The sequence below is a fragment of the Coturnix japonica genome, unplaced genomic scaffold, assembly GCF_054131305.1.
Source record: "Coturnix japonica strain WE unplaced genomic scaffold, WE-NBRP24 Scf049, whole genome shotgun sequence".
Taxonomy (NCBI): Eukaryota; Metazoa; Chordata; class Aves; order Galliformes; family Phasianidae; genus Coturnix; species Coturnix japonica.
In genome coordinates, this window is record NW_028188952.1 from 949,072 (window position 1) to 974,969 (window position 25,898).

General features: G+C 61.7%; 5 protein-coding genes across 9 annotated transcripts; 3 read left to right on the forward strand and 2 right to left on the reverse strand.

The window, feature by feature from the left end:
- Window positions 1-1,502: 1,502 nt before the first annotated feature.
- On the forward strand, window positions 1,503-4,399 carry SCRN2 (secernin 2). 3 transcript variants are annotated; one of them, XM_015885869.3, is made up of 8 exons: window positions 1,503-1,576; window positions 1,693-1,864; window positions 1,953-2,134; window positions 2,210-2,409; window positions 2,507-2,722; window positions 3,459-3,624; window positions 3,712-3,889; window positions 4,002-4,399. In XM_015885869.3, the coding sequence occupies exons 2-8, from the start codon at window positions 1,694-1,696 to the stop codon at window positions 4,158-4,160; spliced, it is 1,272 nt and encodes a 423-aa protein (XP_015741355.2). In that variant the 5' UTR covers window positions 1,503-1,576; window position 1,693; the 3' UTR covers window positions 4,161-4,399. The 3 variants fall into 3 exon arrangements, with proteins under 3 accessions (XP_015741355.2, XP_015741356.2, XP_015741357.2); XM_015885870.2 differs by having other exon boundaries at window positions 1,503-1,564; XM_015885871.2 differs by having other exon boundaries at window positions 1,503-1,550.
- Window positions 4,374-7,241, reverse strand: LRRC46 (leucine rich repeat containing 46). 2 transcript variants are annotated; one of them, XM_015885873.3, is made up of 8 exons: window positions 6,895-7,241; window positions 6,723-6,819; window positions 6,527-6,635; window positions 6,191-6,237; window positions 5,904-6,013; window positions 5,250-5,319; window positions 4,888-5,060; window positions 4,374-4,757 (listed from the first exon to the last, which is right to left on the reverse strand). In XM_015885873.3, exons 1-8 carry the CDS (start codon window positions 7,010-7,012, stop codon window positions 4,441-4,443), a joined length of 1,041 nt encoding a protein of 346 aa, XP_015741359.2. In that variant the 5' UTR covers window positions 7,013-7,241; the 3' UTR covers window positions 4,374-4,440. The 2 variants fall into 2 exon arrangements, with proteins under 2 accessions (XP_015741359.2, XP_032296777.2); XM_032440886.2 differs by having other exon boundaries at window positions 6,527-6,638; window positions 6,895-7,205.
- Window positions 7,242-7,265: 24 nt separating this feature from the next.
- On the forward strand, window positions 7,266-9,743 carry MRPL10 (mitochondrial ribosomal protein L10). Its single transcript, XM_015885874.3, has 5 exons — window positions 7,266-7,313; window positions 7,389-7,564; window positions 8,377-8,541; window positions 8,627-8,771; window positions 9,187-9,743. The coding sequence occupies exons 1-5, from the start codon at window positions 7,277-7,279 to the stop codon at window positions 9,432-9,434; spliced, it is 771 nt and encodes a 256-aa protein (XP_015741360.2). The 5' UTR covers window positions 7,266-7,276; the 3' UTR covers window positions 9,435-9,743.
- A 159-nt stretch (window positions 9,744-9,902) lies between these two features.
- OSBPL7 (oxysterol binding protein like 7) lies at window positions 9,903-18,016 on the forward strand. Of its 2 annotated transcripts, XM_085532283.1 has the most exons (23): window positions 9,903-10,171; window positions 11,899-12,053; window positions 12,166-12,288; window positions 12,369-12,422; window positions 12,526-12,639; window positions 12,726-12,836; window positions 12,914-13,034; window positions 13,139-13,242; window positions 13,316-13,408; window positions 13,482-13,611; window positions 13,690-13,814; window positions 14,011-14,118; window positions 14,188-14,319; window positions 14,724-14,814; window positions 14,890-15,167; window positions 15,448-15,585; window positions 15,685-15,748; window positions 15,836-15,914; window positions 16,225-16,369; window positions 16,977-17,118; window positions 17,218-17,344; window positions 17,435-17,557; window positions 17,639-18,016. In XM_085532283.1, the coding sequence occupies exons 1-23, from the start codon at window positions 9,997-9,999 to the stop codon at window positions 17,745-17,747; spliced, it is 2,841 nt and encodes a 946-aa protein (XP_085388409.1). In that variant the 5' UTR covers window positions 9,903-9,996; the 3' UTR covers window positions 17,748-18,016. The 2 variants fall into 2 exon arrangements, with proteins under 2 accessions (XP_085388409.1, XP_085388410.1); XM_085532284.1 differs by lacking the exons at window positions 9,903-10,171; window positions 11,899-12,053; window positions 12,166-12,288; ... (5 more) ...; window positions 13,316-13,408; window positions 13,482-13,611 and having other exon boundaries at window positions 13,677-13,814; window positions 14,699-14,814.
- A 127-nt stretch (window positions 18,017-18,143) lies between these two features.
- On the reverse strand, window positions 18,144-24,881 carry TBX21 (T-box transcription factor 21). Its single transcript, XM_015885556.3, has 6 exons — window positions 24,306-24,881; window positions 20,081-20,235; window positions 19,869-19,990; window positions 19,625-19,783; window positions 19,229-19,290; window positions 18,144-19,141 (listed from the first exon to the last, which is right to left on the reverse strand). Exons 1-6 carry the CDS (start codon window positions 24,737-24,739, stop codon window positions 18,487-18,489), a joined length of 1,587 nt encoding a protein of 528 aa, XP_015741042.2. The 5' UTR covers window positions 24,740-24,881; the 3' UTR covers window positions 18,144-18,486.
- Between the last annotated feature and the right edge of the window lie 1,017 nt (window positions 24,882-25,898).

Below are 25,898 nucleotides of genomic sequence, written 5' to 3' on the forward strand. Positions count from 1 at the left end.
GTCCCAAGGCGTGGACCCTGTTATTGCAGGGCTCCCCCCCTATGCATGCTGCCCCCCCCCTCGGGACCCCTCCTGCCCGTCCCCCCTATGCATGCTGCCTGTACCCCCCGGGGACCCCATAGCCGTCCCAAGTCCCCGCATCTCTCAGCAGGGACCCCCCCCCCAACAACCTGTCCCCCCCTCCCCACGGGGCTGTCCTAGTCCGTCCTTCACCCCACCCCCCACCCCCGGTAGCCCACCCCGTGGGTGAATCTTTTGGGTCTTATCCCCTTCCTCCCCCCCCCCCCACCCCTCATATTGTGGCTGAGCCCCATGGATAAAGAAGGAGACACTGAACATGGGGGAGGGAAGGCAGCAATGGGGGTGAGGTGGGCTCATGGACCCCCGGCTCTGCCCCATAGACAGCGCTGGGTCTCAGCCGTCTGGGATGTGGGGAGGGGTGGATTGGGGTCCCGTGGGGGGCGAGGATGGAGCTCAAAGACCCCCGGGGGTCCTGGGGGAGGGATGGGGGGGGGTGGGGGGGGGATTAATAAGGTGTGGAGGTGAAGTCGAACGGGGTCCGTGCCCAAAGGGCGCCCCGCGAATCTTCGGGTTTCGAGTGTTTTATTATTAATTATTATTATTAATTATTAATTAATATTATTAATTATTATTATTTTATTAAGGTGAAGCCAGGCTTTGCCACCCTATCGGGGTGGACGGCTCCGGGTGAAGATGTAGCCGAAGCCTTTTATGCTGGGGAGGGGGCGACCCCTTCCCTATGCTGTGTATCCCCCCCCCCCCCATCCTTCCTTTGGAGCCCTCCCCGAGGTGAAGTCTCGCTGGGCTCCGTGCCCCCCCCGGCCCCATTTGGGGGTCCCCAACCCGACTCTACCCCACTGCGGTGGGAGGAGGGGGGGGATCTTAATGGATCAAATGGGCCCCAACCCACCGCGATGGGGCAACGGGAGGCGGCGGCACCGGGTGGGGAGGCCGGAGCTCGGCCCCCGCCCGTCGAAACCTGTCGGGCCGGCTGCGGCGTGGGGTGCCGGCCCCGAGCTGCCCCCGCAACGCGTCCCCCCTCCGAGCACCGCCCCGGGGCGGGGAGGAACCGGCAGCTCCGGCCCCGGGATCCCCGCCCAACCCCGCCCGGGGCCGGGGGCGGCCGAGAAGCTGCGGGGTGAGGGGTGGGGGGGGAGCGATGGGGGGCTCCGTGCTGGGGGAGGCTGCGGGGCTGGGGCTCGTTTTGTACCGGAATAAAGAGCGTTTTTCCACGGCCCGGTTCTCCGGATCCTTTATTTGACGGGGTCGTTAGGCGGGGTCTCATCCTGCACCGCGATCCGTTGGGCGACCTCGGAACGGGAGGGAACGGGGGGGAACGAGGGGTAACGAGGGGTAATGGGGGGTAATGGGGGGGGGGGACCGGTACCACCGCCCTGCGACCTCCGGCCACCGGGCGCCGCCGTCGGCAGAACGGGATGGGACGGGGCGGGGATGAGGGGGGCGGAACCGGGAGGTGAGGGGAGGAGACGAAGAGGAAACAGCGGCAGAACCGGGGGGTGGAGAGTCCGGTAACGGGGATCGAGTGGGTCTGGGGGTCGGTATCAGGGTTAATATTGGGGTCCGCTCCTTATCGCTGCGGGGGTCCCGGTCTGTGTAGTGCTGTGGTTCCCAGGCAGGAGGTGTTGGAAGGTGCCCCCCCCCCCTATTTAGGATGGCAGGGCAGGACCCCGGCCCCTCATCGTGTGACTGTTTCGTGGCGCTGCCCCCTCACACGGCGGCTCCGTTCGTGATATTCGGCAAAAACGCCGACCGGCCGCGGCACGAAGTGCAAGAAATCGTCCATATCCCGTCCGGTATCCACCGCCCCGGGGACAAAGTGCAGGTGAGAACGTGATCGAGGCGGTTCTCAATGTCCCTGTGTGATGTGATGAACGTACCGGGTCCCTTAACCCCCCCCATCCCCATTGCAGTGCACCTACATTGAGATACAACAAGTGGAACGGACCCACGCCGTGGTGCTGAGCCGTCCCGCGTGGCTGTGGGGTGCTGAGATGGGAGCCAACGAGCACGGGGTCTGCGTGGGCAATGAGGGCGTGTGGACCCGTGAGCCCATAGGGGAGGACGAGGCGCTGCTGGGGATGGACTTAGTGAGGTGAGGAGCATCCCTGAGGTCACCCCATAGATCCTATAGGGTGTATAGGGCCGAGCGGGTGCTGCCGTGCTGCAGGTTGGGCTTGGAGAGGGGCGGCTCTGCTAAGGAAGCATTGGAGGTGATGACAGCACTGCTGGAGCAGCACGGGCAGGGGGGGAGCTGCAAGGAGGAGCCCATTCCCTTTGTGTATCACAACACCTTCCTGCTGGCTGACCGGCACGAAGCCTGGGTGCTGGAGACAGCCGGCCGCTATTGGGCTGCACAGCGGATCCGAGGTGAGGGGGGCAGCGGTGGGATCCTATGAGCTCACAGGTTAATATGGAGACCCACATCCACTCCCCATTTGGGTCTGACGTGCCCTGAGCTCCACAGAGGGCAGCCGTAATATCTCCAACCAGCTCAGCATCGGGACGGATATCACAGCTGAGCACCCAGAGCTGCGACAGCGAGCACGGAGTCAGGGCTGGTGGAATGGGGATGGACAGTTCAGCTTTGCTGAGGTTTTCTCCTTGGAGAAGCAGCCACCGCGAATGGAGGCTGCTAAAACACGCTATCGGGCTGGGAAGGAGCTGCTGCAACTGCATGCAGGTGGGGATGGGGATGGGGATGGGGGGACATGGATGGGGATGGGGACAGGGATGGGGATAGAGGGACATGGATGGGGACAGGGATGGGGATGGGGACATGGATGGGGATGGGGACAGGGATGGGGATGGGGACATGGATGGGGATGGGGACAGGGATGGGGATGGGGACATGGATGGGGATGGGGACATGGATGGGGATGGGGACAGGGATGGGGTCAGGGATGGGGATGGGGATGGGGATAGAGGGACATGGATGGGGATGGGGACAGGGATGGGGTCAGGGATGGGGATGGGGGGACATGGATGGGGATGGGGACATGGATGGGGATGGGGGGACATGGATGGGGATGGGGATGGGGATAGAGGGACATGGATGGGGATGGGGACAGGGATGGGGTCAGGGATGGGGATGGGGGGACATGGATGGGGATGGGGGGACATGGATGGGGATGGGGGGACATGGATGGGGATGGGGACAGGGATGGGGACAGGGATGGGGATAGAGGGACATGGATGGGGATGGGGACATGGATGGGGATGGGGGGACATGGATGGGGATGGGGGGACATGGATGGGGATGGGGGGACATGGATGGGGATGGAGGGACATGGATGGGGATGGGGTCAGGGATGGGGGGACATGGATGGGGATGGGGACATGGATGGGGATGGGGACATGGATGGGGATGGGGACCCCCGTCTTGTTCCATGGTGACGTGGATCTGCTTTGCCCACCAGGTCGCATCACAGCAGAGACGTTCATGGCCATCCTGAGGGATAAGGCCAGTGGTATCTGTGTGGACTCGGAGGGTTTCCGCACAGCAGGCAGCATGGTGTCCATACTGCCCCAGGACCCTGCCTTGCCCTGCATCCATTTCTTCACGGCCACTCCGGACCCTTCCAGGTGAGGAAGCAGCTCAGGTGAGCACCTGAGTTTGATGGGCACAGAATGGAGCCTTGCCCTGGGCTGAGCTCTCTTGTTCTCCACCAGGTCTGTCTTCAAGCCCTTCATCTTCGTGCCCGGCCTTAAGCCTGCGCCGCAGGTTTGCTCTCCCACCTTCAGCAATGACCCTGCTAAGAAGGTGCCACGATTCCAGAGCACGGTTGATCGGAGGCACGAGCTCTATCGCCGGCACCAGGCAGCGCTGGAGCTGATGGAGAAGGATCAGGTAGCACCCAGCCCTTCCTGATGGCCCTGGTGCTGTCCCATGGCAATATGGGGTGGCAGTGGGGTGTCCTAAAGGTGCCCATCCTCAGCCTTTGTGTCCCCAACCCCAACAGGAGCAGGGCAAGAAGCTCCTTCAGACCCTGCGGGAGCTGGAGAAGCAGGGCCTGGATGCAGTGAATGCTCTGCTGGAAGGGAACGTGGCCCCAAGGCTGGAGGAGTTGGCTGAGCTTTTCTTTGACTGCGTGGATGCAGAGATGAAGTTTTACAAATAAACCCCATGTTGGGATTGGGGAGGAGCTGAGCTCAGGCTCCAGCTCAGCCCCCACAGCACTGCTCCCACCTATGGGTCAGAAACCCTTCCCAGTGCCCTGCCGTGGTTCCTCTCCTCCTCTCATTCTGGAGCTGTGGAAGGGAACGGCTCCACCAGCACCTCCAGCCCTGAGCAATCAATTGGTGCTCATGGGGGTGGCAGACAGAGATCGATGTAAGAATAAAGAGGCTTTAATTCCAACTGTGCAACACTGTGCTGCTGCCACATCCCCGAGGTGCCCCCTATTTCCCTGCCCCTTTGCTACGAGGCTCCTTTTGCAGGGCTGTGGGTCGGGGCTGCCTCTGTTTGGCAGCTGGTTTTGGCTGCTGGTTTCGCTTTGGTTTTGCGTGGGGATGGAGCTGAGACCGCCCAGGGTTGGGGGCTGTGTTGGTTTCTGGGCTGGGGGGTGGGCAGCTCTCTGTGCCCAGTGATATGGGGGGCAGCAGCAGACCCCTGTGCTCCTGCAGCTCCTGCAGACGGGCCTGGTGCTCCTCCAGGGCCTTCCCCTGCCTCCTCCGAGAGTGCCCAGCCAATTCCTGCTGCAGGTCTGTGAAGAAATCTGCCAGGGATGGTGGGAAGGAGAAGGGGAAGAATTAGAGCCTGGCACAGCCACCCGAGCTCCTCACTGCTTGGGGACAGGGAGACCCCCCCCCTTAATCATGCATTGTGTCCTGGTTTGGTTTGGGCACCTTTGCCTGTGGTGAATGGGGCTGTCAGCTCAGCAAACAACTCATCATCACTATCCTCACTGCCAGAGCAATGTTTCTCCTCCTCTTTCTCATCCGGGGCAGGATCCGTGCAGCCATGGATGGGCTGGGCATCCAGCTGCAGGAGATGGGGCAGGGCTCCAAGCACCAGCTCCCTGCAAGCAGCAAACAAACAGCAAACAAACTAAACAGCATCAGTTCAACCCCCTTCAAACCCACCCAGGGGGCGGCAGACTCAGATTTCCTGGCTCTTATTGAGGAGCTGAATGCAATAGTTGAGCTCACAGGGTATTGGGGGCTCACTCTCCCCCCTCTGCTCACCATTATGGGGTTCCCCAACCCACCTGTAGCCGGGTTGATGGGTGCATTCGTTTCCTGTCAGGTCCAGGAAGCGGAGGCTGCGGGGCAGCTCATCTGCACAGAGGAAAGGAAGGAAGAAAGGCAATGAGAGGGGCTGAAACCCTGCTGTGCTGCCACCACCTCAATGCTTTCCATGCATCCCTGAGGCCACAGCCCTGCCGTGGGAAGCTGCTTCTCAGCTCACAGCTGGGGAAACTGAGGCAGGGAGGGAGGGGACACGGGATTCTGTACGATCTGATAGTGAGAAAAGAGGCTTCTTCCCTTCCCAGCGTGTCACTGTTCCCTTTCAACACTAGAAACACTAAGAAGAGCAGAGGGAGATACCCTTCCATCCCTTCTCTTTGTGCCAAAATCCACCTAGGAAAGGACTGTCCCTAAAAGCAGAGTGAGCCTATGTGAACATTGCTTGGCAAGGGCAGGAAACAGCTTCTGGGTTGGAGAGATCCTAAGAGATCCCTAATGCTGCCAGGAGCTGCTTCCATGCTCTGTTGAAGCAGATACATGGGGTCTGATAGGGGAAGGGCTGTCTCAAAGCCATCTATGGGGCTCCCATCACCCTGCTATGGGACACATCACCCAGCCCCAGGATGGCTGTGCTGGAGCTTTGCTGGGCCAAGGCTCTGCTGGTATCACCCCACCTGTATCCAGAGTCTGGATCTGGTTCTGAGACAGGTCCAAGAAACGCAGGTGTTGCAGGGGCAGCAGGTTCTCCACCTTGTGGATGCAGTTTCCAGCCAGTGAGAGGAACCTGGGGGAGCACAGGGAGGGCAGGAGGAGCTGTGACCCCCTTAGGAGGGTCTGGGGTCTGCAGGGTGACAGCCATGCAGCATTGTTGGTCTGGGGATGGCAAACCCTTGTGATAAACCAATGCAAAGTTGCCTTGTAATGCTCCCTGGATCACATGCATCCCTTTAATAGCACTTACTGCAGGTTGGGAAAGCAATCCAGGTTCTCTATCTTCTCAATTCGGTTCTGTTGGGGGGGGAAAAAAAGACACAAAACACAACGAAACACTGTATGGAAAAATCATGAGTGCTGCAGTGTTACCACCACCAAGGAGCTCTATGGTGAAGGTGTGAGGGCTGAATGGGAGCCCAGGCTCCTCAGTTGGGTTTAGAAAAGCCAGAACCTCACTCATATTATGCCATAGGAAGGCAGCACTGGAACGAGGTCTCTCTGATAGTGTTGGGGGGCAGAACTGGGGGTGTTTATGCCCCCCCCCTCCCTAAGGAGGCTGTTCCCTATAGAACCAGGCTCTTACCCGCTGTAGATAGAGGCTGTGAATCCCTGGCAGCATCCCAAGCCTCCCAATGGTGCAGATCTCCTCCCGGTCCAAGTGGATGGTTTGAAGGGCTGGAAACTCCTCAGAGCTGCTTAAAGGAACATTATAAACATTATATTGGAGCCTGTTGTCCCCACCCACCCCAAAACATGCTGGGTTCCCTATGGTTTCTCACCAGCTCATTGGGTTTATGGACTCTCCCAGCCCACGAAGGTTCCGTGCAGCCATAAAGCGATCAGTGAGGGTCACCCCTAGGGATATTTCCTTACAACCTGATGGAAAATGGGCTCAGCGATGGATCCGACCCATTGTATCCTATGGAGCAGGCATCGCAATGGCGCACTCACCCCCATGTAAAGCCTCCTCATCCCCAGCCGTGGTGGGTGATGGTGAACAGGACCCCTGCCCCTTCCTTGGGTCCTTGTGTGTGGGTAGGGGGATATGGGGGAGGGCTGGGGTGGACATATTGTGAAGGGTAAGGGTACCAGACAGAGAGGGAACAATAAGAGGGATATAAATGTGGGGCAGAAAGAGGTGGGGAGCAGGAATAGAATGAACAGGGGCCTCGGGGTGGGCAGGGCCCGGTGTGGGGTGGATACACCGGGTTGGGGGGCAGTAGGCCCAGGCCTAAAGCACTACGACTAGGCCGCAGCCTTCTGGTTGCTAGGAGACGGGACGCACCGGAAGGGACGGTGCTTCGGCCTACCCACAAAGCCTTGCGCGGCAAAGATGGCGGCGCTGAGCAGCCCGGCAACATGGCGGCGGGGTGAGTGTGAAGCCGGGCCGGGTTCGGTTCGGTTCCGTGTCCGCCATCCCTCTTAGAGCTGCTCTATCCCCACAGGTTGGCTGCCCTCCGTTCAGTTCATCCGGTGCGGCTCCAAAGCGGTCACCCGGCACTGGAAGGCCATGCATTTCCAGCGGCAGAAGCTGATGGCCGTCACCGAGTACATCGCACCGCGGCCTGTTGTCCCTGAGCGCTGTGTGGCGCCTAAAGGGAAGGAGGAGGAGGAGGAGGAGGTAACGCTGGGCCGCCATGGGGCTGACGGGCCCATATAGGCCCCATATAGGCCTTATATAGGCCCTGTGTAGGCTCTATATAGGCCCTGTGTAGGCCCTATGCAGGCCTCACATAGGCCCAATGTGGGCCCCATATAGGCCCTATATAGGTTCTATGCAGGTCCTACATAGGCCCTGTGTAGGCCCTATGCAGGCCCCATATAGGCCCTATGTAGGACCCACATAGGTCCCATATAGGCCTTATATAAGCCCTATGCAGGCCCTACATAGGCCCTGTGTAGGCCCCACATAGGCCCTATATAGGCCCCACATAGGCTCTGTGTAGGCCCCATGTAGGCCTTATGTAGGCCCCACATAGGCCCTATATAGGCCCTATGCAGGCCTCACAGAAGCCCCATACAGGCCCTATATAGGCCCTGTGCAGGCCACACATAGGCCCTGTGCAGGCCCTATATAGGCCCTATGCAGGCCACACATAGGCCCTATATAGGCCCACGTAGGCCCTGTGTAGGCCTCACATAGGCCCTATGCAGGCCCCACATAGGCCCTGCGTAGGCCCCATGTAGGCCTCACATAGGCCCTATATAGGCCCTGTGTAGGCCCTATGTAGGCCTCACATAGGCCCTGTGTAGGCCCCATATAGGCCCTATATAGGCCCTATGTAGGCCCCACATAGGCCCTATGTAGGCCCCACATAGGCCCTATGTAGGCCCCGTGTAGGCCTGAGGCCCGGAGCAGGCCCAGCATCATCCCCCCGCAGCAGGGCCCTGGTGCTCCCATTGCCCCCTCCCATCTCCCCTCCCTCCCTATAGGAATACGGTTACGCCCGGCTGCTGAGGCGGCAGGTGGAGGCGGCGTTCCGAGATAACAGGATGATCGCTGTGTGTCAATACAACTATTTACCCGGGGAGGACATGGTGCTGATGAGACACTACCTGAGGAAGCATAACATTGAGGTCAAATTCGTCCTGAATGAGGTATGGGGGTGTAAGGGAGCCATAGGGCTCAGGCTGCTGCAGCCCCCATGTCTCCTCCCCCATCACTGAGTGCTGCCTCTCATAGATCATCCGGCCTGTGTTGTCCCAATCCCGCTATAAGAACCTCCTCCCTCTCTTTGTGACCCGGAATATCCTCCTGGTGAGCCCAGAAACCAAAGTCAAGGAGATGCTGAGGGTCCTGAAGGGAGTTCCACAGATCAACCTGTTGGGTGAGACAGCACAGGGCTCCTGCATGAAGCTGGGGGGGGGGAGAGGTTGGATATCAGGGTGATGATCTTCAATAGAGGGTGATGGGCACAGACTGAGCTGCCCAAGTCATGGTATGGAGCTCAGGAAGCAGCTGGATGACACCATTAGCCACGTGCTTTGATTTTGGGCTGCTCCTGTGTGGATCCTTATGGGATCCTTCTACATGCTGGGATATTCTGGGCTGGTTCCCTAAGGGTGAGGAGAGGATGGATGGGGGTGGAGGAGCAGGGATTGCTGCTGCTGGGGTTGGAGCTGCCCCCTGCTCTGTGTGGACATCTCAGCATCCTTCAACACCTCGAGCTCCAGCACAAACACTTTGATCCTCGCAGCTCGATGCTTCTCCTCAGCTGTTCCTGCCTCTCTCTTCCATTCCAGGCGCCTGCATTGACGACACCATCCTGAGCAGGCAGGGAGTGGAGAACTTTGCCAAGCTGCCTTCACTGGAGGCCTCCCATGGGCAGACATTGGGCACCCTGGCACTGCTGCCCTCCCAGACGTGCTCCATGCTGCAGCACGCGGCCTCACACCTCTCAGCGCTGCTGGCTGGGCACATCCACCAGCTGCAGGGTCAGACAGGGAGCCCAGCAGGGACAGAACCTACACAGAGCACAGGGACACAGTGATGCTCATCCCCAGCCCCCAGTTGGGCTCTGTCACCTGCAGGGTTTAAAGGTTCCCTTTGCTCAGCCCTTTGCTCTGCTCCCTGCACCAGTGGCATATGGGGTCGGCCCAGCTGTGACCCCATATGGGATGTGCTCAGGGAAGCTCTGGTTCTGATGAGGGGTCAGAACCCCACAGCAGTGCTGGCATGGAGGACATGCAATGCTCAGTGCTGTGTAGGGCTGGGCTGCAGCTCTCCCTAATGGCAGGCATAGAGCTGAGCTGCTGGCTGTCCCATTAAAGCTGGTTGCGTGGTGGTAGCGATCCCAAAAGCCTGGCTCATCATTTGGGGTGTGGGGGGGGTTCCTCCATACAACTCTCCATTGCAGCTGAGGCTCAGCCAAGCAGAGCTGCACTGGGGTGGGAAGGAGACCCCAAAGCCACGGCTGGGTTTCCCTGCTCTATGGGGCGCTGCAATGGGCAGCTCGGGGTATGGGGTGGAGCAGGGGGGGGCTCAGCCGCGTTCTCTATTGAGCCCGTTTTCCCTATAGGGGAAGGGCTGAGCTCCCGATACACGGAGCCTTTATGGGGGCTGGAGCCGCAGCATCGCGGCGTTGTCGGCTCCGGTCGGTCCTCCACGGTGCAGGGGGCAGAACCGAGCGGCTGCGACCCGGTGCCTCCGCCTCCTTCCGTGTTCCGCTTCCTGCAGCCGCCGGGCGGGATGCGACCGGTCCCGGCCGTGGCTCCTCCGTCCGTACAGGTGAACAACCGGGACACCGGCAATGGGAAACGGGCGGACGGGTTGGGGGGGGTCTCCAGGACCCCCGGTCAGCCAGTATCCCCTCCGCTTTCGGTGTCGGCTGGGCGAGGGGTGGGTTGAGAACGGGGGGGACCCGCCGGGCTGCCCCGTGGCACCGAGCCCGTGGGGTGCGGAGCGGACTATGGACCCGACGTTATGGGAGAGGTGAAGGCGGGGCAGGGAGGGGAGGAGCCTCCGTCCCACCGGGGGAAACTGAGGCAGGGGACGCCCTGATGTGGGCACCCTGATATGGGCACCCTGATATGGGCACCCTGATATGGGCACCCTGATGTGGGCACCCTGATATGGGCACCCTGATGTGGGCACCCTGATATGGGCACCCTGATATCGACACCCTGATATGGGCACCCTGATATGGACACCCTGATATGGGCACCCTGATGTGGACACCCTGATATGGACACCCTGATATAGGCACCCTGATATGGGCACCCTGATATGGACACCCTGATATGGACACCCTGATATAGGCACCCTGATATGGGCACCCTGATATGGGCACCCTGATATGGGCACCCTGATGTGGGCACCCTAATATGGGCACCCTGATAAGGGCACCTTGATATGGGCACCCTGATATGGGCACCCTGATATGGACACCCTGATGTGGGCACCCTGATATGGACACCCTGATATGGGCACCTTGATATGGGCACCCTGATATGGGCACCTTGATATGGGCACCCTGATATGGGCACCCTGATGTGGGCACCCTGATATGGGCACCCTCATATGGGCACCCTCATATGGGCACCCTGATATGGACACCCTGATGTGGGCACCCTGATATGGGCACCCTAATATGGGCACCCTGATATGGACACCCTGATATGGGCACCCTAATATGGGCACCCTGATGTGGGCACCCTGATATGGGCACCCTAATATGGGCACCCTGATATGGACACCCTGATATGGACACCCTGATATGGACGCCCTGATATGGGCGCCCTGATATGGACACCCTGATATGGACACCCTGATGTGGGCACCCTGATATGGGCACCCTGATATGGGCACCCTGATATGGACACCCTGATATGGACACCCTGATATGGGCACCCTGATATGGACACCCTGATATGGGCACCCTGATATGGGCACCCTAATATGGACACCCTAATATGGGCACCCTGATATGGAAACCCTAATATGGACACCCTGATGTGGGCACACTGATGTGGGCACACTGATATGGGCACCCTGATATGGGCACCCTGATATGGGCACCCTGATGTGGGCACCCTGATGTGGGCACCCTAATATGGGCACCCTGATATGGACACCCTGATATGGACACCCTGATATGGGCACCCTAATATGGGCACCCTGATATGGGCACCCTGATATGGGCACCCTGATATGGACACCCTGATATGGACACCCTGATGTGGGCACCCTGATGTGGGCACCCTGATATGGGCACCCTAATATGGGCACCCTGATATGGGCACCTTAATATGGGCACCCTGATATGGGCACCCTGATATGGACACCCTGATATGGACACCCTGATGTGGGCACCCTGATATGGGCACCCACGGGGCGGGGGTTCTGCTTTGCCCCCATCCTTGGGCCATTCAGTCTATGGGTAGAAGGGTCCCCAGCTGGGTAAGGATGGAGATGCCCCCACAGTGGGTTCCTGACCAGGCTCCTCCTCCCCACAGTGTGTCCCACCTCCTGGCCCGTGATAGTTGAGCTCAGGCCCTTCAGTGTGGACCTGCCGGCCATGGGCAGCCACGAGAAGGATCCATCATCTCCCAGGAAGGCGCTGTCACGCTCCAACAGCACCGTGTCTTCCAAGCACAGCAGCATCCAGCAGGTCAGGGGGGGTCAATGGGATCCTAACTGGATCCAGCCTCACTTGGGGGTGTTGTGGGGTCTCAGGGGGATACGGAGATGCCCTGCTATCTGTCTGACCTTGGTCCCTATAGGGCTCAGAGAGCTGGGAGGTGGTGGAGGAGCCACGAACACGGGGCAGCCCAGGTCGGGAGCCAGAGAGACAGGAGGGCTACCTGCTCAAGAAGAGGAAATGGCCCCTGAAGGGCTGGCACAAGGTAACGGGGTGTTGGGGGCAGGTTTGGAGCCCTGCAATGGGGGCTGAGGGGGTTTCACCTCTGTCTCTGTCTGTCCCCAGAGGTACTTTGTGCTGGAAAATGGCATCCTGAAATATGCCACCACGCGACAGGATGTGAGTATGGGGCTGGGCTGCCCATGGGGTCAGCTTGGGGGAGACCCCATTTCCCCATGAAGAAGGGGGTCTTCCCCTTGACGGGGGTCCCTGGGCTCCCCAGGTCCTCAAGGGGAAGCTGCACGGTGCCATCGATGTCCGTCAGTCTGTCATGTCTGTCAACAAGAAGGCGCAGAGGGTGGACCTGGATACAGAGGAGAACATCTACCACCTCAAGGTCTGGGGGCACCCAATGGGGCTTAGAGGGGGATTGGGGGGGGATTGGGCTTTCTGCCCCCCCCATACCCACCATCTGTCCCACAGATCAAATCTGCAGAGCTCTTTGCCAGCTGGGTGAGCAGCCTCTGCTCCCATCATCAAGGGGAGAGACCAGACCCACTCGCTCCAGCCAGGAGGACCCCCAATACAGCACAGGTCGGTGGCACCTCGGGGTGGACGTGTGGGACCGTGTCTGGGTATGGGGCTCCTGATGGTGTCCTGTCTGTCTTCAGGGTCCATGGACACGGATCATGCCCTCGGGCAGTGCCCCTGCCCTGTCCACCCTCTCCAGCTCCAGGGACAAGGTGGATGCGTGGCTGAAGGACAGCGAGGGGCTGGAGCGCTGCTCTGCCGGTGAGCAGGAAAGGGAGGAGCTCCATCATCCCCATCATCCCCATCATCCCATCTCCATCATCTCCATCCCCATCCCTGACTGAAGCACCTCTGCTCCCACTCAGAGCTGTCAGCTTGCCAGGCTCAGCTGCGGGAGCTGACGGAGATGCTGCAGAGCCTCGAGTCCCTGCACCGTATCCCCTCTGCGCCCCTCATCTCCAACACCCAGGTGAGAACCAGAGTGTGGGGCCGATCCTCGCATCCCCCAGCCCCGCTCTCACCACCCATCCCTCCTCCCACAGCCCTCAGCTGCCACAGAGAGGCCCAAGAAGGGTCGGAGGACCACCAGGATGTGGTGCACTCAGAGCTTCGCCAAGGATGACACCATCGGACGGGTGAGGAGGCTGCAGGCTGTGTGTGTGCTAAACCCAGGGCTGGATCTCTTGCTGAGCCCCCTGTCCCCTCCAGGTGGGGCGGCTGCACGGCTCCGTCCCCAACCTCTCACGCTACCTGGAGCCCAACCAGGGCCAGCTGCCCTTCACTCTGCCTCCTGAGTACAGCCAGCTGCAGCGCAGCTTCTGGGTGCTGGCACAGAAAGGTGGGACACAATGGGGTAACCCCAGCAGGGGGGAGCGTGGGGTGGTCACAACCTCATTGCCCGCCCCTGTCCCTGCAGTGCATGGCTCGCTCAGCAGCGTGGTGACAGCACTGACGGCTGAGAGGGCTCGCCTGGAGGACATGCAGCGGGCATTGGACCGTCGGCGCTCAGCCCCACGGCCAGGCAGTGCCGGCCCCACTGGGGTGAGGGGGGCTGTGGGTCTGGGGGGGGGCTGTGCTGGTGTCAGGGGGCACAGGTCCCCTGTCCTGGGGGGATGCTGCAAGTCATTGTGGCTTCATCCAAATACTGGGGGTCTGAGTGACCCTGTGTATACCTGAGCCCCTCCATGGGACTGGGGGGATGTTGTGGGGTATTTGGCTCAGCTCCTCCCCTCCGCAGACCCCCCTGCCAGGCCTGGAGTCACGGGACGGGCTGCAGCGCTTCCATTCGCTCTCAGTTTCCTCTGACACCACCATGGACTCCTTTGCCTCAATACTCCCTGATGAGGTGATGTGGGGCAGGGGATGGGGCTGGGGGGGGTAATGGGGTGGGTGCTGAGCCCTGCTGTCCCTACAGCCCGACGTGCTGCCTGCCAAGGGCCGGGAGCAGCAGCGCTCGCAGCGCAGCATCGCTTCTCTGGCCGACTCACACACCGAGTTCTTCGATGCCTGTGAGGTGTTCCTCTCTGCCAGCTCCTCTGAGAATGAGGTGGGGGATCTTGGGGTGGGGGTGGGCAGGGAGGGCTCTGCGGAGCTGAATGGGACCCCCAAGCTGGTGCTGCTCCCGTTGGTTCATCTCTCTGTTCTCTCACCCCATCCCTCTCCATCAGCCAGCCCAGGCTTCCATGTCCCCCCTGGTTCCTACGTCCCTTCCAGCTACCCACAGTCCCCCAAAACAAGGTGTTTGGGGGCTCCTCACTCTCTGAGCATAGTGGTGGGACCAGGCTCCTTCCCTCCCATCCTGCAATCCCCGCATCCCCATTCTATTCCCATGTTGGATCCCCCAATCCTGTCCCACACAACCAACCTCCTCCAGGGGTGCCCTTCCCACCAACCCCCCGCTGGGTGACCCCCACCCCCCCCCGCAGCCCACCCGACTGTGCCCGTCCCCAGGCGTCAGACGATGAGTCCTGCATCAGTGAGGCCACCAACAGTATTGATGAGGACCTGACTGAGCCCGGGGGGCCTGGACGTCCACAAACAGGTATATAGGACAGATAGATGTGGGGACAGGGTGCTGGGGCAGGGGCACTCCAGTTCACATCCTCATCCCCCATAGGAATGGATAGTCTGGGGGGGCTGGTGGAGCTGCCCCAACTGGAGCTGCCAGGGCCAGGATTGCAGCGTCGGAGCCGTCTGCCTGCCCCCCCTGCACCAGCAGGGGATGTGAGTCTGTGGGGGCTGCTAAGGAGCAGCGTGGGCAAGGATCTGTCCCGTGTGGCTCTGCCTGTGCAGCTGAATGAGCCCCTGAACACCCTGCAACGACTGTGTGAGGAGCTGGAGTACAGCACACTGCTGGACCGCGCTGCACGAGCACGGGACCCCCGGCAGCGCCTGGTGAGGGATGGAGGGGGGGACAGAGGGATATAGGGTGGGGGGACATAGGGGGACATGGGTCTGGGGGAGATTTGTGTGTGGGAACATTGGTTGAGGGGATATGGAGGGATGTGGCATGGAAGGACATGGATGTGGGGAGCATGAGTTGGGAAGATGTGAGGTGGTTGGGGGGGATATAGAAGGGAGGACACAGAGGGGTATCAGTGGGGTCAGGGGATGCCCCCAATGGGAGCCTGCCCCCCCCCCACCCCACCACAGTGACCCAGGTGTGGCTGTGCAGGTCTATGTGGCTGCTTTTGCTGTGTCTGCCTACGCCTCCACCTTCTACCGTGCGGGCAGCAAACCCTTCAACCCAGTGCTGGGTGAGACCTACGAGTGCGTGCGGCCCGACCGTGGGTTCCGCTTCATCAGCGAGCAGGTACTGAGGGGCTGGGGGAAGGGGAGGGACATAGAGGGGGGGGAGAGACATAGAGGGGGGGGAGAGTGGAGGAACAGCGACTCCTTCATCCTCCCCCAGGTCAGCCATCACCCCCCCATCTCCGCCTGCCATGCCGAGTCTGACAACTTCATCTTCTGGCAAGGTGAGTGTGGGGATGGTGGCGGGGGGGGCACTTATGGGGGTCATCAAACGGGCTGGATCCTCACCTGCTGCTGCCGCCATCCCTCAGATATGAGATGGAAGAACAAATTCTGGGGCAAATCCTTAGAGATCGTCCCGGTGGGCACCGTCAACGTCCACCTGCCCAGGTGAGCATCACCCCCCCCAAACCTTCAGCCCCCCCCCTACCTCTAACCCCCCTCCTACCTCCAACCCCCCCCCACCTTCAGCCCCTCACCCCCTTCCAGCCCCCTTCCCCTCCATCCTCCGACCCCCCCCGACCTCCAACCCCCCCCCCCCCCAGCCCCCTCCTTCCCACCTCCAGCCCCTCCCCAACCTCCAACCCCCCCGTAACTCCAGCCCCATCCCCGGACCTCCAACCCCCCCCACACCTCTCAGCCCCCTCCAGCCCTCTGCTCTCGACCCCCCCCCCCTTTAACCCGAGCCATCTATGTTCAGGTCCGGGGACCACTTTGAATGGAACAAGGTGACCACCTGCATCCACAACGTTCTCAGCGGCCCTCGTTGGATCGAACACTACGGGGAGGTGCTGATCCGGAACACGCGTGACCCCTCCTACCACTGCAAGATCACCTTCTGCAAGGTAACCCACGCACACGGCGGAGACACGGCCCCATTCACTCAAATCACGCCCCCATTCATTCACTCAGGCCACGCCCACTCCGCATTGTCCCTTCGTTGTATTAATTCTCTGGCCCCGCCCCCTCACCGATCCTCCCAGCCAATCAGCGGCCCTCGTTTGCTTCACTCCTTTCCCACGCGTGCCACACCCTTTTTTGAATGGCCCCGCCCTTTATGAATGACCACGCCCTTTCTGAATGGCGCCGCTCCTTCTCACTGACCCCTCCCTTTCTGACCCTTTATGAATGACCCTGCCCCATAACCCCACCCCTTCCGACCCCATCCTTACCCCCTCCCCACCTCCCCTATCTCCCCCTATCTCCCTCTATGTCCCCCTATCTCCCCCTTATCTCCCCCTTATCTCCCCCCTATCTCCCTCTATCTCCCCCTATCTCCCCCTATCTCCCCCTTATCTCCCCCCTATCTCCCCCTATCACCCCCTATCTCCCCCTATCTCCCTCTATCTCCCCCTAACTCGCCCTATCTCCCTCTATCTCCCCCTAACTCCCCCTATCTCCCTCTATCTCCCCCTAACTCCCCCTATCTCCCCCTCCCCTATTCATCCCTAGGCTCGGTATTGGGGCGCTGGTGCCAACGAGGTTCAGGGCGCGGTGCTGAGCCGCAGCGGGGCCGTAGTGGAGCGGCTGGCAGGGAAATGGCACGAAGGGCTGTTCCGAGGGCCACCCCCAGGACAATGCGTCTGGAGAGCCAGTAAGGAGCGGGGCAGCACCCTGTGTGTATGGGGGGGGGATGCTTAGAGTGCTATGGGGGTGCTGAGCACATAACCCCCCCCCCTAATTCCCATATCAGACCCGATGCCCCCCGAGCACGAGAGGAATTACGGCTTCACGCAGTTCGCGTTGGAGCTGAACGAGCTGACGCCTGAGTTACGCAGGGTGCTGCCCTCCACCGACACGCGTCTGCGGCCGGACCAGCGGTGAGCAGTGATGGGGATGGATGGGGGGTGTGTGCCCACATTGGGGGGGGGGGGTGGCTCCTTACAGCTCTCACCCCCCCCCCCCTGCAGGTACCTGGAGGAGGGAAACGTGGCGGCCGCTGAGGCTCAGAAGCGGCAGATTGAGCAGCTGCAGCGGGACAGACGCCGCGTGATGGAGGAGAACAACATCACCCACCAGGCACGATTCTTCAGGTAGGGAACGGGGTGGGGAGGGGGCAATGGGGGCACAGCTGAGGTGTGACACCCCCCACCTCACCCCCTCCCCATCCACAGGAGAATGATGGATGCCAGTGGCAAGGAGTCGTGGGTGACCAATAACACCTACTGGAAGCTGCGTCTGGACCCTGGTTTTGCCCACCTGGACAGTGCTGTGCTCTGGTAGCAGCCCCCCCCATGGGCTGAGCCCCCCCCTGCCCCCCAAGTACTGAGGTGCAGGACCCCCCCCCCAGCACACCCACCTCCACAGCTGTCTGTGGGCAGGCAGTGCCCGGCCCCAGCAGCTCCCAGCACAAAACTGTGATTCCAAAAGAAGCAGGGAAAGCCCCCCCTCCCCCTGGGTGGGGTGGGGGTCCCGAGGTGCCCGCAGGCGGGCAGCCCCCCCCCCCCCCCAGCTGCACAAGCAGCCCTGCTCTAATAAAGGCTGCAGAGACACTGGGGGCTGTGGTGCTCTTCCTTCCTGCTGGGTTCAGGACCCACCCCCAGCCTGCTGTGCCTGTGTCCCCCCCCCTTCCATGCCTCAGTTTCCCCCCACCCACCCACAGAGAACAGAAAAGAGGCCTCACCCACAGCGTCCCCTTTATTGCAAGATATGCTGCTGCCCCCCCACCCCGCACCGGGCATGTGGGGCTCAATAAATACTTCAGCATGATCCCCCCCCATAACCACCGAGAACAAAAAACCCCACTCCCTCCCTTCCCTTCTTAAGCCCCGTCCCTCTCACCCCCATGGCCCCACTGGGGGGGCTCCAGGGGCTGATTGTCTGGCTATAGACACCCCCCCCCCTCACCTCCCTGCCCAGGATATGGATGTTCAATAGAGGAAGGAAGGGCAGGGATGCCCTGCACTGGGCTCAGCTCCAGCCCCAGGGGGTGGTCTGGGGTCCAAGCCCCCCCCCCAACAGCTCAGTTCCCATAGAAGCCATAGTAGCTGCTGTCGGTGCCCGGCTCCTTGTCGTAGAGGTCCCCATTGCGGGCAGGGGGTGAGCTCTCAGTGCTGGAGGGGTAGGGGGACACACGACGCCGCTTGCACCCCCCCTCATACAGCCCTGACTCGGCAGCATCACCCGGTTTGATGGGGGGGGGCTCGGGGGGCCAGCCCTCCTCCTTGCCTTTCTCCTCACGGGGCTCCCGGTACCAGCCCAGGCCCCCGGGGCTGCCCTTGGTTGCGTACTGCCCTGCACCCCCCCAGCCCCCCCCCGGCCCCCCAAACGCCCCCGGCCCCTCAGGGTAATAGGGCAGGGGTGGGTGGGCGGTGGGGGGCAGGGCGAAGGGCTTCACCCCATAGGGCACCAGCTTGCCCCCTCCGTACCCCCCCTCGTAGCTGCTGTAATCCATCGCTGTGGTTGGCGGCTGCTGGGGGGCAAAGTACCATCGGGGGGGGTCCTTGGGGGGCAGGGGCAGCGGGGGGCCCCGCTCCCCATTGTAGAAACGCCCTGGGGGCAGCGGGTATTGATCCTGCAGGAAGGGCTGGAAACGGGAGCTCGGCAGCAGCTGGGGGCAGCCGGGACCATCCGGTGGGGAGGGGGTCAGGCGGTCGCCCTCTGAGGCTCCGTACATCCTGGGGGGGGGATAAGGTGGGTGGGTGTATGGGGGGCTCCACCCCAAGGCTGGGGATGGGGGTGTAGGGGGGTTTTGGGGTACTCACGAGTCAAAGTTGTCCCTGAAGCCTTTGGCAAAGGGGTTGTGGTCGATCTTGAGCTGAGTGATCTACAGGGAGGGATGAGGGGGGGGATATTGGGGGGCTGAAGCTGCTGCTGTGTTGTGCTCCCAGCATCAGCCCCCCACCCTTGTCCTCACCCCTTACACCATGAATGGGCCCCCCAGGTCCCATGGGGTTTGGATATGGGGGGGGGGGAGAGCTGGGGATGGATGTGGTGCTGGGGGGGGGGCACACAGTGGGCTGCTAATAGGGGTGTTAGAAGGGGGAGGGGGCTGCCACGGGGGGGGGGTCCATGATGCTGTGACCTCTGGGGTAATGCGAGGATACATCAATGGGGTCCTAATGGGGTCCCAGGGTGCTGGGGGGGGGTCCCATACTCACATCAGCGTTCTGGTAAGCAGTGACAGCAATGAATTGAGTCTCAGGGAAGGCGAAGGTGTGTGTGTGCGGGGAGGGCTGCGCCGCTTCACCCTCACCCTCCTTCACCTCCGTCACATGCAGCCGCGGTTGGTACTTGTGCAACGACTGCAGCACGATCATCTGTGGGTATGGGGGGGGTTTAAGGTGTAACACAACACTATGGGGTCAGAGGGGGGGGGATAAAGGGGGTCTGGGGTGTCTTTACCTGCCCCACGTTGTTGGATGCGCCCTTGTTGTTGGTGAGCTTCAGCTTCCCAAAGGAAACCTCCTGGCGCATCCAATGGGCGCCGGTGTTGGGTGAGTCGGGGTGAAGGTAGAGGCGGTTCCCTGCAGGAGGGTCAGCACAAAGGGGTGAGCCCAAGTTCTTCCCTATGGGGATTTGGGGTGGGGGTCTATGGGGGGGGGTCAGGCCTGTACCTGGCATGCTGCCCTCAGCTTTACCACACTGCACCCACTTGCCGCCCTGGTAACGCCAATGGTGCTGGTCCACCAGAACCACGTCCACGCAGACACTGTAATGGGCCACGGGGTTGAGTCCGGACAGGTTGAAGCTGAGGAACGGGAACATGCGCCTGGAATGGGATGGGGGGGGGGAACACACACACACACAGAGTTACCCCCACCCCAGTGTGTGGCTGCAGGGTCCGGCTCTGCCACCTTCCCCCCCCCTGCAGTGCCCGGTGGGTGAGTGACCCCGGCAGCTGGGGGCTGCTCTATGGGGCAGAATATCCCCCCCCCCCTCCAACCTCGGCATCTTCCTCCCCCTCCCCGGGCACCTTCCGGTTCGGGAAACCAACACCGCTTCTATTTCGGGCCGGACTCCGGGCTGAGCCAAGGGCAGGAAGGGGACGGGATGGGACGGACGGGGGGGACCCTGTGAGTGGGGCTGCACCTGCCCGACCCCCCCCCAAAGGCAACGCTCCATATACACACCTCAACGCCCCCAGGTGGGAGCTCTGTCCCAGGTGGGAGCTCAGCCCCCCCGCTCCCCCTCGCTGTGGGGTTGGGGTCTCAGTGGCAGCTCTATCCCTCACTGGGGGCACTGGGTTTCCGTCCCCCCCCCCGCCCAGAGCTCGGCTCTTCAAAGGGACATTTTGGCACCCGCTGCAGTTTCAGCGTTCAGAGGATGGAGCTGGAAGGCGGCCCCTGTGCCAGCCCCACCGCCCCAAGCAGCATCACCATTGTGTGGGGCAGGGCCGACCCCCCCCCAAAGGAGGCTACATAGACAGCACCCAATAACCCCACACCGCTCCGGAGACCCCGATGACAAACACGAGGCTCAATGGGGGCTGAGGGGGGGGTCGTATCACTTCGCATTTTGCCCTCTCATTGCCGATCCTTGGGCTCAGCCGATGCAGGAGGGGGCACGGGGGGGGTGTGCAGAGCCGGGTTTGCCCCCCTCCCACCCCCAGTTTCCTCGAGGTGCCGGCGTTTCTCATAAAGCAAAACCCGGCTCTTCTCCGAAAGGATCCGCAAAGCCCAGCGCTGCAAGAGGGGAAATGGACACGGGGACCCCCCCCCAAATCATTACGGGACCCCAATCCTGCCCCATAGCACAAGAGCGGGGGGAGGTTTCACTCTTCAAGGGGAGGGGGGGGTTCTCCGGTGCTGGCAGCGATGCACGTCGGGGCTCAAGGCGGCCCCGGCAGGAAGCGCCGCTCGGGCAGCGGAGAGGAGCAATGGAAATAGCGCGCACCGGGCGCTGCTGACTCAAAATTGCCTTTGCGAGAGAGAGAGGAAAAGAAAAAGAAAGAGAAAAAGAAGAAAAGAAAAAGAAAAAGATAAAGAAAGCAGCTCGAAGCGCGGGGCCGCACATCAGCTGCCCCCGAGAGCACGGGGAGGCCCCGAGCCGGGGGAGGGGGGGGGGAAGAGGGTCTGAGCCCCCACTTAATCCCTATGGGGTGGCCCCGGCCCCATCCACCGCACACACACACACACACACACACACACACACACTTTGGGGTTTCATTGCTCACATTGAGCAGCGGCCGCCCCGATAAAAGTCCCAACCGCATCAAAAGGCAGCGGGGGGGGCTGCGCTGCCCAACACCCCCACACCCCAAACCCCCCGCAATACACAGCCCTGCATTGGAGAACCACCCCCCCCCCTACAGCCCATGTGTGCTGCAGCAGCGGCTGTCAAACCAAACCCTCCCCCCTAAAGTTGCTGCAAAGAGCGGGGAAGGAAGACAAGAAAAAGAGCATTTTTCTGGTTTCTGCCCTTTTTTTTTTTCCCTGCTCGCTGGTGGGAGAGGAGCAAAGAGAGATTTGAGATTTCAAACGCTGCAAAACCGCAGGGTTTGGTCGAGGCACCAGAGGGCGGCGGCAGGACCCGAAACCACGCACAGCACGGGGTTATTTTTGGGGCTCTGAGCTTTGGGGGCTGCAAAACTCGGCTCCCCCCAGGTCTAAAGGCTGCGGGTTGGGAGGTGCCATAGAGGGGAACAGCCTGACCTGAGGCTGCAGAGCTGGAGCTCCAGAGGGGGGTCACGGTCCCCAGGTACCCCATAAGGGTCCCTGTATGGAGCCCTCAACTCAAGCAGCCCCGCTGGTGTTGGGGTCAGGAGCGGCTTTGCACGTCTAGGGGATGGGGATAGATGTAAGGGGGATACACGGACTGCATGGGATGGAGATATATAGGGGGTGATGGGGGCTGTGGGGTGATTCCAGGTAGAAGGGAAATGCACCTCGTGCCCCCTTTGTGCTGAACCCAATGTGTGGGGGCTGCCGGCTTCCTGAGCCGCCCCATTCACCGCCCCACAGCCACCCAATGCGCCCCAGCGAGCGGCCACAAGAACCACATTGGGGTGGGGGAGAAGCACAGGCCCCACAGCCCCCACAGCCCCATAACCCCCATCCCAGCCCCCATAACCCCCATCCCAGCCCCCATAACCCCCATCCCAGCCCCCATAATGTGTTTATACCATGGCACAGCCAACCCAGCTCACCCTGCACCCCACCTGCACGGCAGCATCAACTGGAGCTCGGACAAACCCACCTAAAACCCCTTTAGGAAGGGGATCCAACCCTGTGTTCCCCTAAAACCAAAGCACGTCCCACCCCAAAGCAGCGCTTTGCCTTCATCGCCATCATGTTCCCAAGCACAAACAGGTCCTTGCAGCACACAGAGCCGATCTCACCCCTCCAAAAGCGACCCATGGGGATGCAGGTGGTTGCACCCATGGGTGGCAGTGAGGAGATGGGCTGAATTCTCCCCCTAAATCCCCTATTATGGACCACAGCCCCCACAAGGGAGGACCCCCAGTTCACACCTCTCCCCTCTGTGCCCCCGCTTTGGGGTTTTTCCTGTTTGAGCAGCCCTGCAGCCAGGCCTTGCACTGAGATCTCTGCAAAAAGCAGCTCAGGGTCTGGGGAAACGGATGTGTGCTGCCTTTGGGTTTAACATCACCCCAGGGCTGGGTTTGCCCCCCCAGCACAGAACAAACATCCCCCAGACCCCCCCCAGCTCCTCTGCAGGGCAAACAGAAGGGATGGAGATGGAATAAGAGCTCACAGTTCCAGGCTGGGATCTGGTGGTAAAGCCAAGACGAGCGTCGGACCCCCCAGCACCAGGTCGGCAGCTGCTCCAACACAGCAGGGATGGGGCTCTGCCCCACCACCCCAATGGGGGGCACAGGGGGGGAGAGCCTAAAGCTCAGCGGGTCCCTCCAGGACATGGGTGATAAATGCAGCCCAAAGGGGCCAGCAATGCCCTGCCCAGAGGGGTTGGATGCGTCCCCCCCATTGTCAGCAGTGACAGTCGGCTGCTGAACGGCCCCGAGCCAGTGGGGGGTTGGTTGGGGGGGGGGGGGGATAAAAGGCCTGGGAACGAGCGTGGCAAACCAAGCGGCCCTAACGCGTTTAGACTTCCAACACATTAAGCAGGTTGGGCTCAGCATCAAAGTGACACCGTCTGTCTCGGCCGAGGGAAGGGAGAGTTGGGGGGGGGGTGGCAGAAAGGAGCTGCCAGCGGCCCCAGAGATCAGCAAGGAAAAGGGGCTGGGGGCAAAACGAGCCCTTGGGGGGGGGGACACGACAGCAGCTGCAGTGGGGGGGGATGCAGCTGTGCTGGGTGGGGGGCAACAAGGTGGGACACACAGGGGACAGAAGCCTTGGACTGAAATGCACCCGCACCAACAGCACGTGGAGGCAGCAAGTTTGTGCCTCCTCTGCAAAGGGAGCAAGTATTTCCTATGCAGGGGGCTGCCACCCGCCCACTGTGCTCATATAGGGCAGGGGGGGGGCATTGGCAGCCCCCAGCCCCACAGGGGCCTCACTGTCACAACTTGTTGCAGCACTGAGCCCGTGGGTCAGAGCAGAACAAACACCACCAGCATAGGAACAACAGCATTGAGCCTCTGTGCACCACGCAGGTGGAATGGGAGGGGGCTCCAGACCCACCCCAATAACACCCCCCCCCCAACCCCACCTCTGTGGGGCACACTCATCCCATTTCTCTTTATAACAATCTGCTCACCCCTAAAGTGACACGGTGTGTGCACACAGAGGAGGGGGCTCAGCCTGATCAACCCCCCCCCACCCCCCATTTCTCTATCTCCCATTTACACACAGCTGTTTTCACACCCCCACCCTTCATGGGGTGCCCCTCACTCCCTGCCCGACCCCCCATCGCAAAGCTCACCTTCCCTGCTTGGTGATGATCATCTCGGTCTGATGCTTGTGGAATTTGGCCCATAGAGGGAAATTGTTGAGCATCACCTGCACCTTCCCGGCCGCTCGGTACCCGGGCAGCGCACACAGCGGCCCGGCTCGGGGACACAACGTTGAGGCTCCTCCTGGACCGTACGACCCCTCGTATAACTCCGCTCCAACGTAACCATCTCCCACCGCCCCATAAGTGCCCCCCGCGGTCGGAGCGGGCGGAGGGGGCCGATAAGTCGGGCACGGCCCCAGGAAACGGCCGCCCGTTACGGCTGGAGCTCCGTAAGGCAACGGGGGTGAAGCGAGCTCCGGAGCCCCCGCTTCGTTATAATAACCGGGGGGGTCCCGGGGAGGTTCTTTGGCTGCGCCGCTCAGCATGGGGAGGGAGGAGCGGGGGGGCTCCAACGCGCCCATGGACGGGCGGTGGGCGCCCGGCCCCCTTTAGCCGCTCATTGGGCTCCGGTGCACCGAGACCGAGTCCGGTCTAACGGCGCCCACCGTGCTCCGAGCCCACCGCCCCCTCCATAGCGGGCAGCGAGCCCCCTCCGAGAGGAGAGAAAACAAAAAGAAAACCCCGAACAGCCGGAAAACCCCTTGAAAGTGCCGTCGGATGGTGGGAACGGGGTGGGGGGTGTTGGCGGCTCGTGGGGGTGGGTGGGGGGCTGCCCGTCCTGCCCCGTTGCTGCCGGTACCGCCGCACTCAGCGCACCTGCCCCATCCCCGCCGCCCCGCTCCGCTTTATCCAACCGAGCGGCTCCGCTCCGGGAGCTCCGCCCGCACCGAGTCCCGCCCCGCCCCGCAGCCCCCACCGAGGGGGGGGTTAATGAAAGGGGGGGGGGACACACTTGGGGAGGGGCTGATGTGGGACCGGGACACGCGAGGCCGTGGGAGGGGATGGGGATGTTGAGCAGGAGCGAGCGGGCACCGCGCCCTCAGCCCTCCCTTCCTGCACCATTAATTAAGCCTTAATTAGCCGGGCTTTCCCCGCTGTCACCACGGGCACGGCCTGGGGGTGGCTCAGGGCCCGCCCCCCCCCCCCACCTTGTTTGCTTTGTGCCCCCTCAGCTCTCCCACCTCCATCAGCCCCATCTCCATCCCTCGGACTGTGCTGGGCAGAGGGAAAACCCAACACACAACCCAACACACAACCCTCCCCCCCCCAGCACCGAGCCCCTGTGGTTCCCACCCACCCCCTACCCCCCCCACAGGGGCACCCCATGTCCCACCCCATGTCCTGCCCATTCTCTGCCCCTTCCCGTGCCCACCCCACATCTAGGTCTCCCCACTGCCCGCCCTTGACCCGGCCTGGAGAAGTCCCCGTGTCCCCGCAGCCATCACGGAGGCATCACTGCCCCGGGGGGGCCACTTCCCTTGGCCGCTCCCCAGCTCAGCACTAGTCAATACTTTCCATTCCCTGTGGGGCAGCGCCGCAGGAGGGTGGGGACGCCCCACATGCACCACTCCTGACCCACACAAGGGGGGAAGAGTGACCCCAGCATTGGCCTGGATGTCTCCAGTTTAGGGTCTGGGGTCCCATAGTGGTGGGGAGGGGGAGGTGGGGGGTGGGAGGACA

What these genes read in the sequence shown, in the direction of transcription:
- SCRN2 (XM_015885869.3), top strand. Translation starts at nt 1,694, where the DNA reads ATGGCAGGGCAGGACCCCGGCCCCTCATCGTGTGACTGTTTCGTGGCG. An exon ending in GCTGCTGCAACTGCATGCAG is followed by an intron (nt 2,723 to 3,458) that starts GTGGGGATGGGG and finishes TTTGCCCACCAG; the next exon opens with GTCGCATCACAGCAGAGACG. An exon ending in AGCTGATGGAGAAGGATCAG is followed by an intron (nt 3,890 to 4,001) that starts GTAGCACCCAGC and finishes CAACCCCAACAG; the next exon opens with GAGCAGGGCAAGAAGCTCCT.
- OSBPL7 (XM_085532283.1), top strand. Translation starts at nt 9,997, where the DNA reads ATGGGGGCTGGAGCCGCAGCATCGCGGCGTTGTCGGCTCCGGTCGGTC. An exon ending in ATGCCACCACGCGACAGGAT is followed by an intron (nt 12,423 to 12,525) that starts GTGAGTATGGGG and finishes TGGGCTCCCCAG; the next exon opens with GTCCTCAAGGGGAAGCTGCA. An exon ending in CCAGCTCCTCTGAGAATGAG is followed by an intron (nt 14,320 to 14,723) that starts GTGGGGGATCTT and finishes GCCCGTCCCCAG; the next exon opens with GCGTCAGACGATGAGTCCTG.
- LRRC46 (XM_032440886.2), bottom strand. Translation starts at nt 7,012, where the DNA reads ATGTCCACCCCAGCCCTCCCCCATATCCCCCTACCCACACACAAGGAC. An exon ending in TGAGGAGGCTTTACATGGGG is followed by an intron (nt 6,820 to 6,894) that starts GTGAGTGCGCCA and finishes ATTTTCCATCAG; the next exon opens with GTTGTAAGGAAATATCCCTA. An exon ending in ACCCATCAACCCGGCTACAG is followed by an intron (nt 5,061 to 5,249) that starts GTGGGTTGGGGA and finishes TGCTGCTTGCAG; the next exon opens with GGAGCTGGTGCTTGGAGCCC.
- MRPL10 (XM_015885874.3), top strand. Translation starts at nt 7,277, where the DNA reads ATGGCGGCGCTGAGCAGCCCGGCAACATGGCGGCGGG. An exon ending in TCAAATTCGTCCTGAATGAG is followed by an intron (nt 8,542 to 8,626) that starts GTATGGGGGTGT and finishes TGCCTCTCATAG; the next exon opens with ATCATCCGGCCTGTGTTGTC. An exon ending in TCCACAGATCAACCTGTTGG is followed by an intron (nt 8,772 to 9,186) that starts GTGAGACAGCAC and finishes CTTCCATTCCAG; the next exon opens with GCGCCTGCATTGACGACACC.
- TBX21 (XM_015885556.3), bottom strand. Translation starts at nt 24,739, where the DNA reads ATGGGCGCGTTGGAGCCCCCCCGCTCCTCCCTCCCCATGCTGAGCGGC. An exon ending in AGCTGAGGGCAGCATGCCAG is followed by an intron (nt 19,991 to 20,080) that starts GTACAGGCCTGA and finishes ACCCTCCTGCAG; the next exon opens with GGAACCGCCTCTACCTTCAC. An exon ending in CTGCTTACCAGAACGCTGAT is followed by an intron (nt 19,291 to 19,624) that starts GTGAGTATGGGA and finishes CCCTCCCTGTAG; the next exon opens with ATCACTCAGCTCAAGATCGA.